The 12,987-nt window shown below is 45.5% G+C and overlaps 1 protein-coding gene across 1 annotated transcript; it reads right to left on the bottom strand.

Moving 5' to 3' along the window:
- Window positions 1-238: 238 nt before the first annotated feature.
- On the bottom strand, window positions 239-11,956 carry loxl5a (lysyl oxidase-like 5a). The gene is made up of 8 exons (XM_042342837.1): window positions 11,424-11,956; window positions 10,863-11,324; window positions 8,793-8,901; window positions 8,121-8,258; window positions 7,493-7,649; window positions 6,548-6,643; window positions 2,684-2,799; window positions 239-365 (listed from the first exon to the last, which is right to left on the bottom strand). Exons 1-8 carry the CDS (start codon window positions 11,845-11,847, stop codon window positions 359-361), a joined length of 1,509 nt encoding a protein of 502 aa, XP_042198771.1. The 5' UTR covers window positions 11,848-11,956; the 3' UTR covers window positions 239-358.
- Between the last annotated feature and the right edge of the window lie 1,031 nt (window positions 11,957-12,987).

Genomic DNA, 12,987 nt, shown 5'->3' with positions numbered 1-12,987 from the left:
AGCCACGAAGGTTTATCTGGAGGATTGCCGGCCATAATGAACAAAGAGGGAGAGAGTTGGTGCGATGGCAGAGGCTGAAAAATGAACACTCATGCTGGAGGTTACATTTGTGAATGTATGAGTGAACTATCAGAGGTTCCTGCTGGATCTGCCGATAGTTAACATTGCCTCTCCCTCCCCCCTCCTTCCTTCCCCCTCCCCCTATTCCTGTCCCCCCCACTCCAACACCCGGTCCCCCTCTCAACACATTTCTCCGTCAAGCCATTAAATATAAGTGCAACACTAAACAAGCAGAAAGCAAAAATACATGCAATTTCAGAGCTACTATTCCACGTGGGCTTGTTCCAACAGCTCGTTCTCAGAACCTGTCAAACAAAAGACAAGAAAAAATTATATTAATATAAGATTGTCAGAATATTAACTAGAGTCTTAGCATGTGAATAAACTCCCACTGAAGTATACCTCTCATAAGAGAGATAAACCTGGGACAGTTACAGAGGAGAGCTCACAGAGACAGAGAGACTCAGAGAGAGATGAACAGAGAGCCACTGAGATAGAGTCATGGGCAGATACACAGAACAGAGAAAATATGCACAAGCTGTAACAGAGAGAGAGAGTGATGCACTCACTGAAAGATGCACTGCAGCAATTTGCATTTATATAGCACCCTTCACATAGGATAATAGCTGGCAACGCTGTACAGAGCAAGGGAGTGGGGTGGGGGTGGGGGGGCGTGAGAGGGGGAAGTGACCATAGGTGCAGTTGAAGAATTGGCCCAGAAGGAAGAGAGAGAGAGACACACACAGATGCACAAACACTAGACCCAAAGAGAGATGCATGGAAACCAAAGCATGCACATAGCATCGGAGAGAAAGAGAGTTAGAGGCAAACAGAGAGAGTAAACTGGCAGAGGGAGGAAAAGAGTGAAGACATGCAGAGAGACTACTTTCCACTGTATTAAGAATAACATTGTGCTACGTGCAGAGAGAGGGACTTTCAGCTGTACAGTATTACGAACGGCATTGTGCTACTTGATGCTTTGTTTCCTCTGGCTTGTGTTTGTAATCAGGAGAGAATAGCTGGGAAATGCTCCCATGCTGCTCTCGTGTCCAGCCGCTCAGGAATTCACCCGCGTGGGTCTGACATGAGCCCAGGACCTCCCAGAGGAAGGGGCGGAGGCTGTTTGGAGCCGTGCTTGCCTCCAACCCCTTCTCCCCAAATCATAAATATACATCTCCAAAGAGGAAGAGAAATAACTAGCGGCAATCCATCAGATCATCTGCTCCGCATTAAGATTTTGTTTATCACCCCTGATCTTTAATTGAATGCCTCGTGGCTGTGCCTTTTTCTAGACTAGAATCATTCCAAACATGTGTCTGTCTCTCCGTTCTCTGTTGATCGCACGCTACAGATATCCTGGAAACACTGGGCCAGAGAAACAGAGCAGCAGACACCACAAGGCCTCATAGACTTCAATTTAGAGTCAGGCTGCATTATGAATAGCCAATTAGGGAATACAGGGGCACAGGAGAGGGGATTGAGAGGGTGGAAGCGCATGTGGAGTAGAAACATTGGCATGGATTAGTTGGGCCAAGCAGTCCAACTAGTCTGTGTGGGATTTTATATGCCACATAAATCTCCACCCTCTTAATCCCCCCTCTCCCTCTTCTCCCTTCCCACACACACCCTTCTATTCCCTTCTCTCAAGAGATAATACCCTCTCCCTAAAACAAAAGAGATTCTTACATTCAGTAAGAAATTGGTAACCCACATGGGGGGAACGATTATTCCCAGAGACTGGTTCACAAATATCAGGTTGAGAGAATGACTAAGTGGCTCCTAACACCACCCGGCTGACCATGCTTTAGAGTATGAAAATCAAACCGAATTCTATGCATTCAAACTACACATGAAAATTCCCAAAATATTTATTAGAATGGAATGCACACTCTTTCTCCCTGAGGGATAATAGCTTATCCAATTTCAGAGAGTATTAGGAACAGGTTGACAAGAGCCAAAGCTTGGGGGAGCCCAGAATGTGCATTGGGGTAACTGCTGGAGTCTAACCAGCTAAAACCGCACAGCTTGCCATTGGTATTGCTGTCTGACAAGCATTCTGCTGCTTGTCCAGGTAGGACCACCTAGTTAGGGTTTTCAGTTGCAGGGTTAACAGGAGTTGACTGGTCTGCCCTTCTAAGTCCTACTGATGAGCCTGGACTGTTATCATCAGTCCTCTGGTGTACTGCAGACCCACCAGGCTCAGAAACTGGACCACTGACCACTACTGCCACAGAGGGTGGGCTTGATTCTGACATTCCATTGCCAAACATGTCACCTTGGAAGCAATTCAACTCTAAGTTTGGTGAGACATTTTGTGATTCTCCCAATCCGATATTTACAAATCCGACTCTCTCTAAGAATAATTGTCTACCCTTGTGGGTTACCAATTTGTTACTAGATGCAAGAAACTCTTTTGCTTACATGACAGAGTAGGGAGGGAATAGAGGGGTGTGGGGGAGGGAGACGTGGGTCTGAAAGGTGGAGACTCATGTAGAATATAAGCCTCGCACAGATTAGTGGGGCTGAATGGCTTGGGCAGGTGCTATATAATATTAGCGGAATATTCCTGTTAGGACCTTGAACCCCTGAACCCAGACCTGAAGTCAGTCACCAGAACACACACCTCGTAATCCTGCAGTTCCTAGCTGATACGTAGTTCCCAGTGTAGACAATATCACACCTCACAACATTGTTTGACACGTCAGACTCTGGCACCAGGAATCGTGGGTTGACGGAAACCTACAAGACAGGAAAATTATATAACTGATCACGCTTATTATCTCTAATCTGGTATGACTCACTAAATTTCATAGGAGCACAGAAAATTCTTCAGTCCAGAAGGTGTCCACTGACCGATCACATCTGTACCATCTCTACTTATTTTTTCTAACTCAACAATGTGATAAGGGGCTATATCAAATGCAAGGAATATTACTAATATATTATTATTAATTCTGTTTGTTTCAGTCCCGAGCCTTGTTGACCAAAGGCAACATTCGGGCAACATGCAGACACCGCATGGCTGTTTGGGTGAATCTAAACACCTAACCCACCTCATGGCTGCCACAATTATTTGCCAACACAGTCACTACATCCGATAGTAATTACCTGTGAAGTGCTTTAAGACATTTTAACGTGATGAAGTTCTAACGCTAAAAAGTTCTCTTTTTCTCTCAGGAGTTGCGAGTCATTTGTTTTGTATGGGGATAATAGAGGGTCCTTGTGAGATGTCAATACCGGATGTGACTGGGAAACAAATTAAATGTCTTCTGCAACTTTTCACAGGTTTCCGCTTTCTTTGTCGAGTCCCACACGACAGCTTTGCTACCTCTTGGAGGAGGAGCCCAGGTCACCGGCAATAATTCGGAGAGGGTAAGTCAACACTAAAATCCACAGAGGACTGAACTCAATAGCCTTTGAGATCACAGTCCAGGCTGATGCTGCCTTCAGATAGGACATTATGCCAAGCCTCTATCTGTGCCTGTTGAGGTGGGCATTAAAGATCTCGTGACACTTCAATAGGCAGTTTATCCGGTGTCCTGGCCAATAATCCTCAAAATTGTTGGCCAGGACACTGGAGAAAAGTACACAAATTGCTTTTTGCAAATTGGCTGCGCATCTGCCTACCAAATACACACATCCTACAATTAACAGCAATTTGTTATGAAGAACTTCGAAACATTTTGATGTTACAGGTGCTGTATCAAGGATTGCTTTATGTGTTAGAAAAATTAACCCTAATGTCATCTCTTAAACTGGAATAGTACCAGCCTCAGACCAACAGTACAGAACAGTTAGATTGTTCCCAATTCATGTTCTTGCTCCTAAATCCCCCCTCTACCCCCTCCAACACCTCCTTCCCCACCTCCCCACCCACCCACACACACACACACACCCTTCCCCAAAGACACACACACAAACCCTTTCCTGTCTGAGGGGTGGGGGAAGATGTGGTTGAAGGGAAAAAAAGCACCAATGCATTTAATGCATTTAACAGGAAATGATGCATAGGAAAGGAATAGAAAGGTGGAGGCTCATGTGGAGTACAATGATGGCACGGACTAGTATGACTGAATGATCTACTTCTTTGCTGTAATAGTCCATGTAATTCCATGTAATTGGGGAGGAGGTAATCAGGGTCTCCTTGGAGCTGAACCGGCTTCATATGATTTTACTGTGTATTTTTATGGATGAACCCAGCAACCAATTTGCACACAGCAATCAAGTGAATGGCCAATTTTATCTGGGGGATTGTTGGCCAGGAGAGAAACTCCCTCTCTCTTCAAGTAGTCCCATGGGATCTTTAACATCGACCTGAACAGGCAGATAGGACTTTGGTTTAGTTCTCATCCAAAGGACGGCACCTATGACAATGTAGCACAACCCTAGTATTACATTAGAATGCGAGCATAAACGCCATACTCTTTGAGTCCACCTGGACACCAGGCACAGGGTTTGTACCTTGCTCAAGTGACCGTGCTTCACATGTTCACATCAGCCATGGGAAGGGATGGGAGAGGAGGGTATCAATATCAATTGCACTCATCGCTTTTTTGTTCACTTTCCCTACGGATGGGGAGGGGTGAAATCACTGATGGTTTCAATCTTCAGCCCACAGGCACTGAGTGTTGGGGTTAGCAACACCTACAACAAAAGCAACACTGACCAAGTGCTGAACCCGGGAATTAGTTTGGATAAAGAAGACTCTCCGACCCATTTGAACCATACAATTTACATTTATAATAACGCATTTGACTTCGAGAAGATGTCTCAAAGCAGATTAGACTTCCTGGTAATCTGTTCCCGTCATTAATAGCACTCCAGGGGTATTTCCTAGTGTCTGTTCTGAAACTGCGCTTTACATCCTAAACCTGTGCCCAGGTATCCTGCTGCCTGGGTGAATCTGATCATAGTCTGATCTATTCAGTTTGATTGTGGCAATACAAGAGAGACCCAGTCTGATGATGATCCTACCAAGTGACTACAACATGTGAAATGTGGCATTCCTATAATCATTAGTGCAACTGGGACTGTTAATTCAGAAACAGCTTGACAAGATACACAGTGCACAAAATATCAACTTCCTGGAGAAAGTAGTTATTTTGGGAAGTTCAAACATACTAAGAAAAGTAACATCCGTTCATATGTAACGTGACAGTGTTTTTGGTCTGGCTGCCCATCACTGACAACCAGTTAGAAACTATCTCTACCTCTACAGAGTGACCAAAACTGCAATAACATAATAATAAAATAATGATAATAATCATCTTCATCAACAACTTCCATTTGAACAGCACACTTCACACAGGAATTAAAGTGAAACTTAAAAACAGAAAGTGAGGCGTTAGATGGACTATGAGCAGGAGGGAGGTTAGGGGACATAACAACATAAGAAATGATAGAAGAAAAAAGCCTAAGTTCCATCCAGTTCGCCTTCCACCTTCCTGGCTGTCGCCTGCACGTATGTCCTGAACTACCTACGTACTATAGCCCATAATGTTATTTCTTAAAAGAAAACTATCTCATCTGTGTTTGAAAAAATCAACACTTCCTGCTTCAACAGTCTCCCTAGGGAGCCTGTTCCACAGCTTCACTATTCGCTCACTGAAATAGTGTTTGCGTAGATTCCTTTTGAATTTACCCCCTTCAATCACAGGCCGTGTTCCTCTGGTTTTACTATTCTGGACAAGTTGAAACAGCCTGTTATGATCTATATTGCTTTGCCTCTTTAGAATCTTAAAGGCAGCAATCGTGTCGCCTCTCAATCTTCTCTTTTCCAAAGTGAACATGCTCAATTTACTTAGTCGTTCCTCATGGTCCAGTCCCTCCATTCCCTAAATCATTTTGTTTTCCCTCCTCTGTATCTTCTCAATTTCTCCAATATCCTTCTTGTACTGCGGCGATCAGAACTCTACGGTCCCTAAGTATGGTCTCATCAATGATTTATAATAAATAAATAATAATCTTGCATTTGATATAGCATTTTTCACGTCTTCGAGATGACTCAAAGCGCTTCACAGGATATACTGTAAAGTGAATCGACTGTATATTTTGTGGACAAAACGTGGCAACCAATTGCGCACAGCAGTGTCCCACAAACAGTCCCAATTTTTTTTTAAAGATTAAGAAAGTAATCCACCAATCGATTTATACAGTGGCAGGATTACCCGGCCATTTCGGCTTGCTATTAAGCTTTTGATGCATTCCAATATCTGGTTTGCTTTACTCAAGCCACAGAGCATTGTTGGGAGAGTTTCAATTTATTGTCAATCAGAGGAACCCCAGGTCCTTTTCATTTTCCATACATATTATTTTCCTTCCTTTCAAATAATAGTCCCTTCCAGGATTTGTTGTCCTATCTTGTTCTTGTGTGGGGGGTGTTAGAGTATATGAACTGGCTGCTATCGTTCCATGCTCTGTTAATTGCAGTTATAATGCTGGTTTCTGAACATTTGTGTGGTGCTAGTTTTGACAGCGAGGAGAGTACCTTCAAGACGTAGTTCCCAGGGCGCACGTCAGTGATATCAATCCATTGGCAATCTATGTCCGCGTTGTAGGTATCATAGCAACCAGGTCCCAATCCCTGCAGAAACAAACATGAGGAGCTATTAAATCAGAAAAACATGTCCATCAGATCCCAACTCTGCAGTGAATATCACCCACTCTCCCCACTTATACCAGAAAAGCACAGTCCAGGACATGTTCAGGGAGTGAGAATATCTGTGCAGCCTGGAGCAGGATGTTCTCTTCTCCGAAATGGAGTTGAAAACAAAAAGCCAGAATCAGAATCAAGTTAGAATTCAAACACCGAGGATGTTCCTGGTGGTACATCACTCCACTTCCCTTTTCTACAAAGCAACTAGTCTCTCATTCGAAACATTTACCTTGTTGACAAGGCAAATGGAATGAACGTGGAAGAGGAAAGTGGTTTAGTTGTACTTCTGGAACATAAATTAATGTTAGAGTGGTCAAGCAAGTCCCCACCTAATCCTCACTAGCCCCCAGGATCCCGACCCCATTAAGTGAGAGAGCACCCCCTCCCCTCCCCCATATAGGAATATAAGAATAGTAGATGAAAACAACACCTAGGTCCATGTAGTCCACCTTCTACCATCCTGGCAGCCACTTGCTACAATAAAGGAGATTTTGATAACAATTAATTCTGCATGGATTAATCTACAACAGAGTGGAAAGCTTTGGGAACCTTAGATCCAAAGTTGCCTGGTTCTTCCAAGCCACACTACACTTACTATACATCATGTCTTAACTTACTCGTAATACTGTGCCCCAAAATATTATTTTCCGAAAGAAATCCATCCAATTTGTATTTGGATGTATCACATTCAAATCTGTAGCATATCTTTGCTACAGAGACCAATGTATAAAAGGATAAAGAACGACCGTCACTAGAATATGCTGAGTGTGTTTTTACCTGAGTGTGTGCCGTGCAGGCGTACCGCCTGCTGAACCCTGGATCACACATCGTGTCCTCCAGACAGAAGCTGGCTTTGTGTCCTTCAGCTACTTTCCTCTGTGTCGTAGCCTCCAGGAGATCATAATGACTGAACTCATCCATACTATGAAAGTGTCTGGGGAGAACCAAGGTGTAGTCAATCACAACTTACATCTGCACAGCGCCTCTCACCACAGTGCTTGACAGTGGTGGAGCTCCACACCGAGCCAGGGTGAGGGGGAGGTGACCGTAGATACAGTCAAAAGGGAAGGTCTTGTCATGAGAGGTAGGCTTTAAGCCCAATCAGTCCATGCTGATGTTTATACCTCACAGCCAATTCTTAATAAAAATAATAATAACAATCCTTCCATTTGATATAGCACTTGATCACTTTGTTGAGATGTCTCAAAGTGCTTCACAGAATATACTGTAAATTGGAGTGACTTTGTCTTCTGTGGGCGAAATGGTCCTTACTCCCTCCCACACCCATGACAGGGACACAATTCTTTGCTCTTTAGTGCTTTTCAGGTATCACAGTCAGTGGTCCCAACCTGTCTCTGATATCACACCGGGAGCTTCCCAAACACACCGAGGATTCAGCACTTACTGATGGCAACTGTGCCACTCCCAGGTATGGCGGGGCTTGTTGGGGAGGAAGTCTGCTGTCCCTTGGTTTTTGACCCTTTGGGGGAAACGCAGCAGCACCCGGATGCTGAGGTCACTCACTCCTGACCTATAGGCAGATCTGAAGCAGGTAGACACAAAGCAAAGTTGTTTCCAAAATTTCACACAATTTTCCCGTTAACTCAGGCCTGAGGTCACATAGTGCAGGACAGGACACCCTCGAGGTTGGAAAGAGCAGGAGAGAAGACGGGATCATCAGAAAATGGTGGTTTGGTGAGGCCAGGCTTCGGGTTCAAAACCCTGTAGAGTGCAGGAGGGAGGGAAGAGTGAGGGAGGTGAGGAGTGTTGTAGAGTGTAGGAGGGAGGGAAGAGTGAGGGAGGTGAGGAGTATTGTAGAGTGTAGGAGGGAGGGAAGAGTGAGGGAGGTGAGGAGTTCACAGTCTGAAGGTTAGAAGAAGATGGAATGTGTAGGGGAATTGGGAGTTTGGGAGAAATGAGAGCTTCCTGGAGTTCTGATCAAAGTCACAGACAGAGAAAGACGAGGAAAACGAGATGGCTGTATGTGATCTATAACTTGAATCAAATAACGGAAAGGTTTCTGTGCCTCACTGTACAAGTTAGACTGGAGTCTGAGACACACAGACATGGCCAGTACCTGGACAGACAGTTCTCCTCAGCGGCACACCGCAGTGCGTACATGTGCAGCCTTTGGATATACGTGGAGGCTTGAATATAATACGGATCCGGGATCAAATCAGGCAGCCCTGGAACAGACACACAAACAATTTTATAACCACTCGATCAATCGTTACTTGACGTCTTTAAAACAGAGCAATTCCCTGCTCCAGTTATCCCAGTGTAAGGTCATGTTGGCTCTGTAATAAAACACAATGCTCCATTCAGCGCAGAGCAGCCAGGATGTTATACACTTAAATGTTAGTGTCTCACTTGTAATCAGACAGCATTTACACCACAATAAGTGTGAAGCATTGGCCCTGGGTTATAATTGTCCCCTCCACCCTGCCCCTTTTTCCCCCACTTTTCCCCCTCTTTACCTGTCTTGAAATCACACCTGAAGACTTTTTTCTTCGACTCTGCCCTTTCTCCCCGGCTCAGCGTCAAACTCCTTACTATTTATCACTTCTCTTACCAGATATTTTCCTCTTTGCCATCCTAAGTCGGCTTTTTCACCTCTTTCCTTAAACTTGCTGTATTTCACTTTCTGTTTCCTCCTCCTTTAAAAACGTATTTTCTTTTGGTGCCATTTTTGTAACTCGCATTTACACAGCACCTTTCACATAAAAATGTACGGAAAGTATTATAGAGAAATTTCCATCTGTTGGTGGCACACATATGTGGAATTCTCAGTCCAGTTTGGTTACTCTTAAGCACGGTCATGGGTTTCTGCGTGTCACACCAAAATGTGAAACATCTCAAAAGTTATCTCCAAGCGCTTTACACAACAATTAATACAACAGCAACTTGAATTTATATAAGGCCCTTCACGCTGGAATGCATCTCAGAGTGCTTTATACAGATGTACAGAGCCTTTAAAATCGAGAGGACATCTCCAAGTGCTTCACACTGCAACAAACTGAAACTGCCAAAATGTCAGTGGGTGTCAGCCTGACTCAGTTGGTAGCACTCTCGTCTTCGTGTCAGTTTCTCCCAGTGTCCTTGCCAATGATCCCCCCCGCCAGGTAAAAACGGTCATTCACTTCATGGCTGTTTGTGCTGTGCGCAAATTTCCCACAAAATAAAACACACAGTCACTACACTTTACGGTAAATCCTTTGAGACATCCGCCCGACGTGAAAAGGACAATTATTGATCAGAAATGAAGCAAGTGTTGTACAGGCAACAGCAATGCGTACAATAACTCAGTAACATTCCTCCACTGGTTCCCCAAACATCTTCTGCATCAGCTCCCACTAGGAGGCCTTTTGCCACTAAACAACAACAACTTGAATATATAGAGTTCTTGACAGTGGTGTCAAGCGGTATCAAACAGACCCCTTGTCTGCACCAGGCGCTGACGTCCAGCCAGGGAATGGGAGAATTGGGTCACGCCCTACCTCTGCAGTGAGAAGATTTTCACTGACAAAACACACAGTCACTACACTTTAAGGGCGTACACAGTGAACCACATTGAGACATCCTTCCTGGGTAAAAGGCGCTCTGTCAAAATTCAGGGATTATATTATTTTTCTGATAACACGAGTGCTGGTTGAACTAAATCTATTACTAGAGTTAAGTACTAGCGTTCTCTCTCGCCTCTGAATCAGAAGGTTGTGGGTTCAAGCCTCAAGTCGGGACTTGGAATCACACAGTCTAAGCTGACACTCCAGTGCAGCGCTGGGGGGGAGCTGCATTGTTGGAGGTGTTGGAGGTGTCGTCCTTCGGATGAGACGTTAAACCAAGGTCCCCTCTGCCTGTTCAGGTGGACGTTAAAGATCCCGTGGCACTATTCAGGTAGAGTAGGAAGTTTCTCTCTCCTGGTGTCCTGGCCAACAATGCCCCAGATAAAATTGGTCACTCACTCCATGACGGTTTGTGGGGACTTTGCTATTCACAAACTAGTTGGCGCATTTCGCCCACAAGATATACAGTCACTACACTGTACAGTATATCCTGTGAGGCACTTTGCGACGCCTCAACGAGCTGATGTTATTATTATTATTGTTATTATTAGCTTGAAAAATTTTTTTTTATATAGTGAACTTACCGTTCTGGAAATACCGGGTGCCGTAGCCCTGTCTCGTGCGGGAAACGGGTCTCGAGGAGCGGGACGAGGAGTAGGCGTTGTAAAACACGCTGTTCCGGTTCTTCAAGGGATTCCGAGGATCGTCTGCCAACATCTGCCGGGTGCTCCTCACACTCGGGGCCTCCTGGCCGGAGGCGCTGGGTGGGAGATCGCCTCCCTCACCCGCTACTGGGTAAGGAGGGGGGCGAGGGGGGAAACCCCCGCTGCTCTGTGCCCCCGAGTCGGGCTGCTGACTGGTCCCCACTGGGGCAAAACTCACACCTCCACCTGCCGGGGAGGGAATCCCCTGCGTGAAATTGACACCCCGGGATCCTGAGATTCCGCGGGCTTCCTGCAGCCCCCACCCAGGGTGCTCGGCTAACCTGGGGGACACAACCCTGGTCCCAGAGGGTCTGGCCGCTCGTCCAGCCCCACTCCCACTGCCTCGCCTCCCAGCCCCACTCCCACCCGCTCGCCTCTCAGCCCCACTCCCACCCCCTCGCCTCCCAGCCCCACTCCCACTCCCTCGTCCCCTAGCCCCACTCCCTCCACCCCTGCTCAGGTACACACTCTGGGGCTCTGTGAGGCTATCGCTAACCCGGGGTCGGTAAGCACCACCACTGTTGAGGAAGCTATACACTTGTCCATTGCTCTCCCACTGGATGCGTTGTCTCCACACCCTGCTCCGAGCTTGGGCTTGGGCTTGAGCTTGAGTTTGAGCTTGCTGGGCTCTTGCGCCTGGTAGCCCAAAGGTTGACAGCAAGTAGCAGAGGAGGGCGAGAAGAGGTCCCATCCTGTAGGCAAAAGGGAACAAGCAAAGGGTTTCCATTTCAGCACTAAATAAAGCCGGCAAACTGATGTCTCTCTCCTGACTGGAGCGTTGGCCACATCTACTCTCCTTCCCAGCCAGAGGAACACTGAAACTTTCACATCTCTTCGTTCGCTCTTCGAGTCTCAGTGAGGTCATTCTTTAACCCCTTAAGAACTGAATTAGTCAGACACCATGGCTCTATATCAAGCAGATCCCAAGCTATAGATTTGCACCTGACTCCCTCTCTGTCTCCCTCCCTCCTTCTCTACCCCCCACTCTCTCCCTCCCTTCCTCCCTCACTCTTTCTCTCTTCCTCCCTTTCCCTCTCTCTCTCTCTCTCTCTCTCTCCCCTCCCTCCCCCCGCCACCCCAGTGTGTGTCAGGGGGGTATTCCAAGTGCCATTAAATTTGAGTTTAAAATTTTTCTTTGATAATAAGGTACTCTTCCAAATTTATTGCAACAAAAAATTTTTTTTTTCCCTTTTCAACTGAAACATGTGTACATTGAATTAAACCTGTTTCACCCATAAAATACAATCAACTTTATGTTATATTCTGTGAAGAGCTTTGAGACATCTCAAAGACGTTATAAGGTGCTATGTAAAATGCAAGGATTATTATTAATATTATTAGTAAACTATTCCTTGCTGCATTAACTGCTGATCAATGAAACCACTCTTTTGTTTACAAAAGACAAGAAATATTCTTATTACTCTTATTTAAAATGGATTCTAGTTACAGACAACTTACTTTGTTTTTGGACACCGGGTTTCTGGCACATACAAACACCAATCATTGTGCTTAAGAGTATCCAAACCAGAATTCCATATATGTACTCCGCCCACACATAGGAATTTCCTCTATATTGGGAATGGAATACATACTGTTTACCCAATTCAAGAGAGTATTAGGCACAGATTCCAATGGCTTGGAGACCCCAGACTGTGGATTGGGGGGTAACTCCTGGAGTTTCAAGCTAACACTGCATAGCTTGCCATTGATATCGCAGTCTGGCAAGCTTTCACGCTTCTCTTCCAGCTAGGACCACTCATTAGGGCTTTGGCTTGTAGGGTTAGCGGGAGCTGAGTGGCAAGAATCCCTGCTTCTATGAGTATAACTCTGCCTGCTAGATCTTGAGTGAAAGACCCTTGACCTCCCAATATCATGTCCAAGATGTGGACCTGTGAGAAATCAGCATTTTATACGGTTTGCTATTGGCAAACCCTCATTGGGTTAAACACCTCAGCTTTCTGCAGTTCAGATTAATTTAGCAAGAGCTGGGGTGGCCAGATCTGAC

The sequence above is a fragment of the Callorhinchus milii genome, unplaced genomic scaffold (genome assembly GCF_018977255.1).
Source record: "Callorhinchus milii isolate IMCB2004 unplaced genomic scaffold, IMCB_Cmil_1.0 Scaffold21, whole genome shotgun sequence".
In the NCBI taxonomy this organism is placed as follows: domain Eukaryota; kingdom Metazoa; phylum Chordata; class Chondrichthyes; order Chimaeriformes; family Callorhinchidae; genus Callorhinchus; species Callorhinchus milii.
This window is presented reverse-complemented; position numbering and strand designations above follow the sequence as displayed.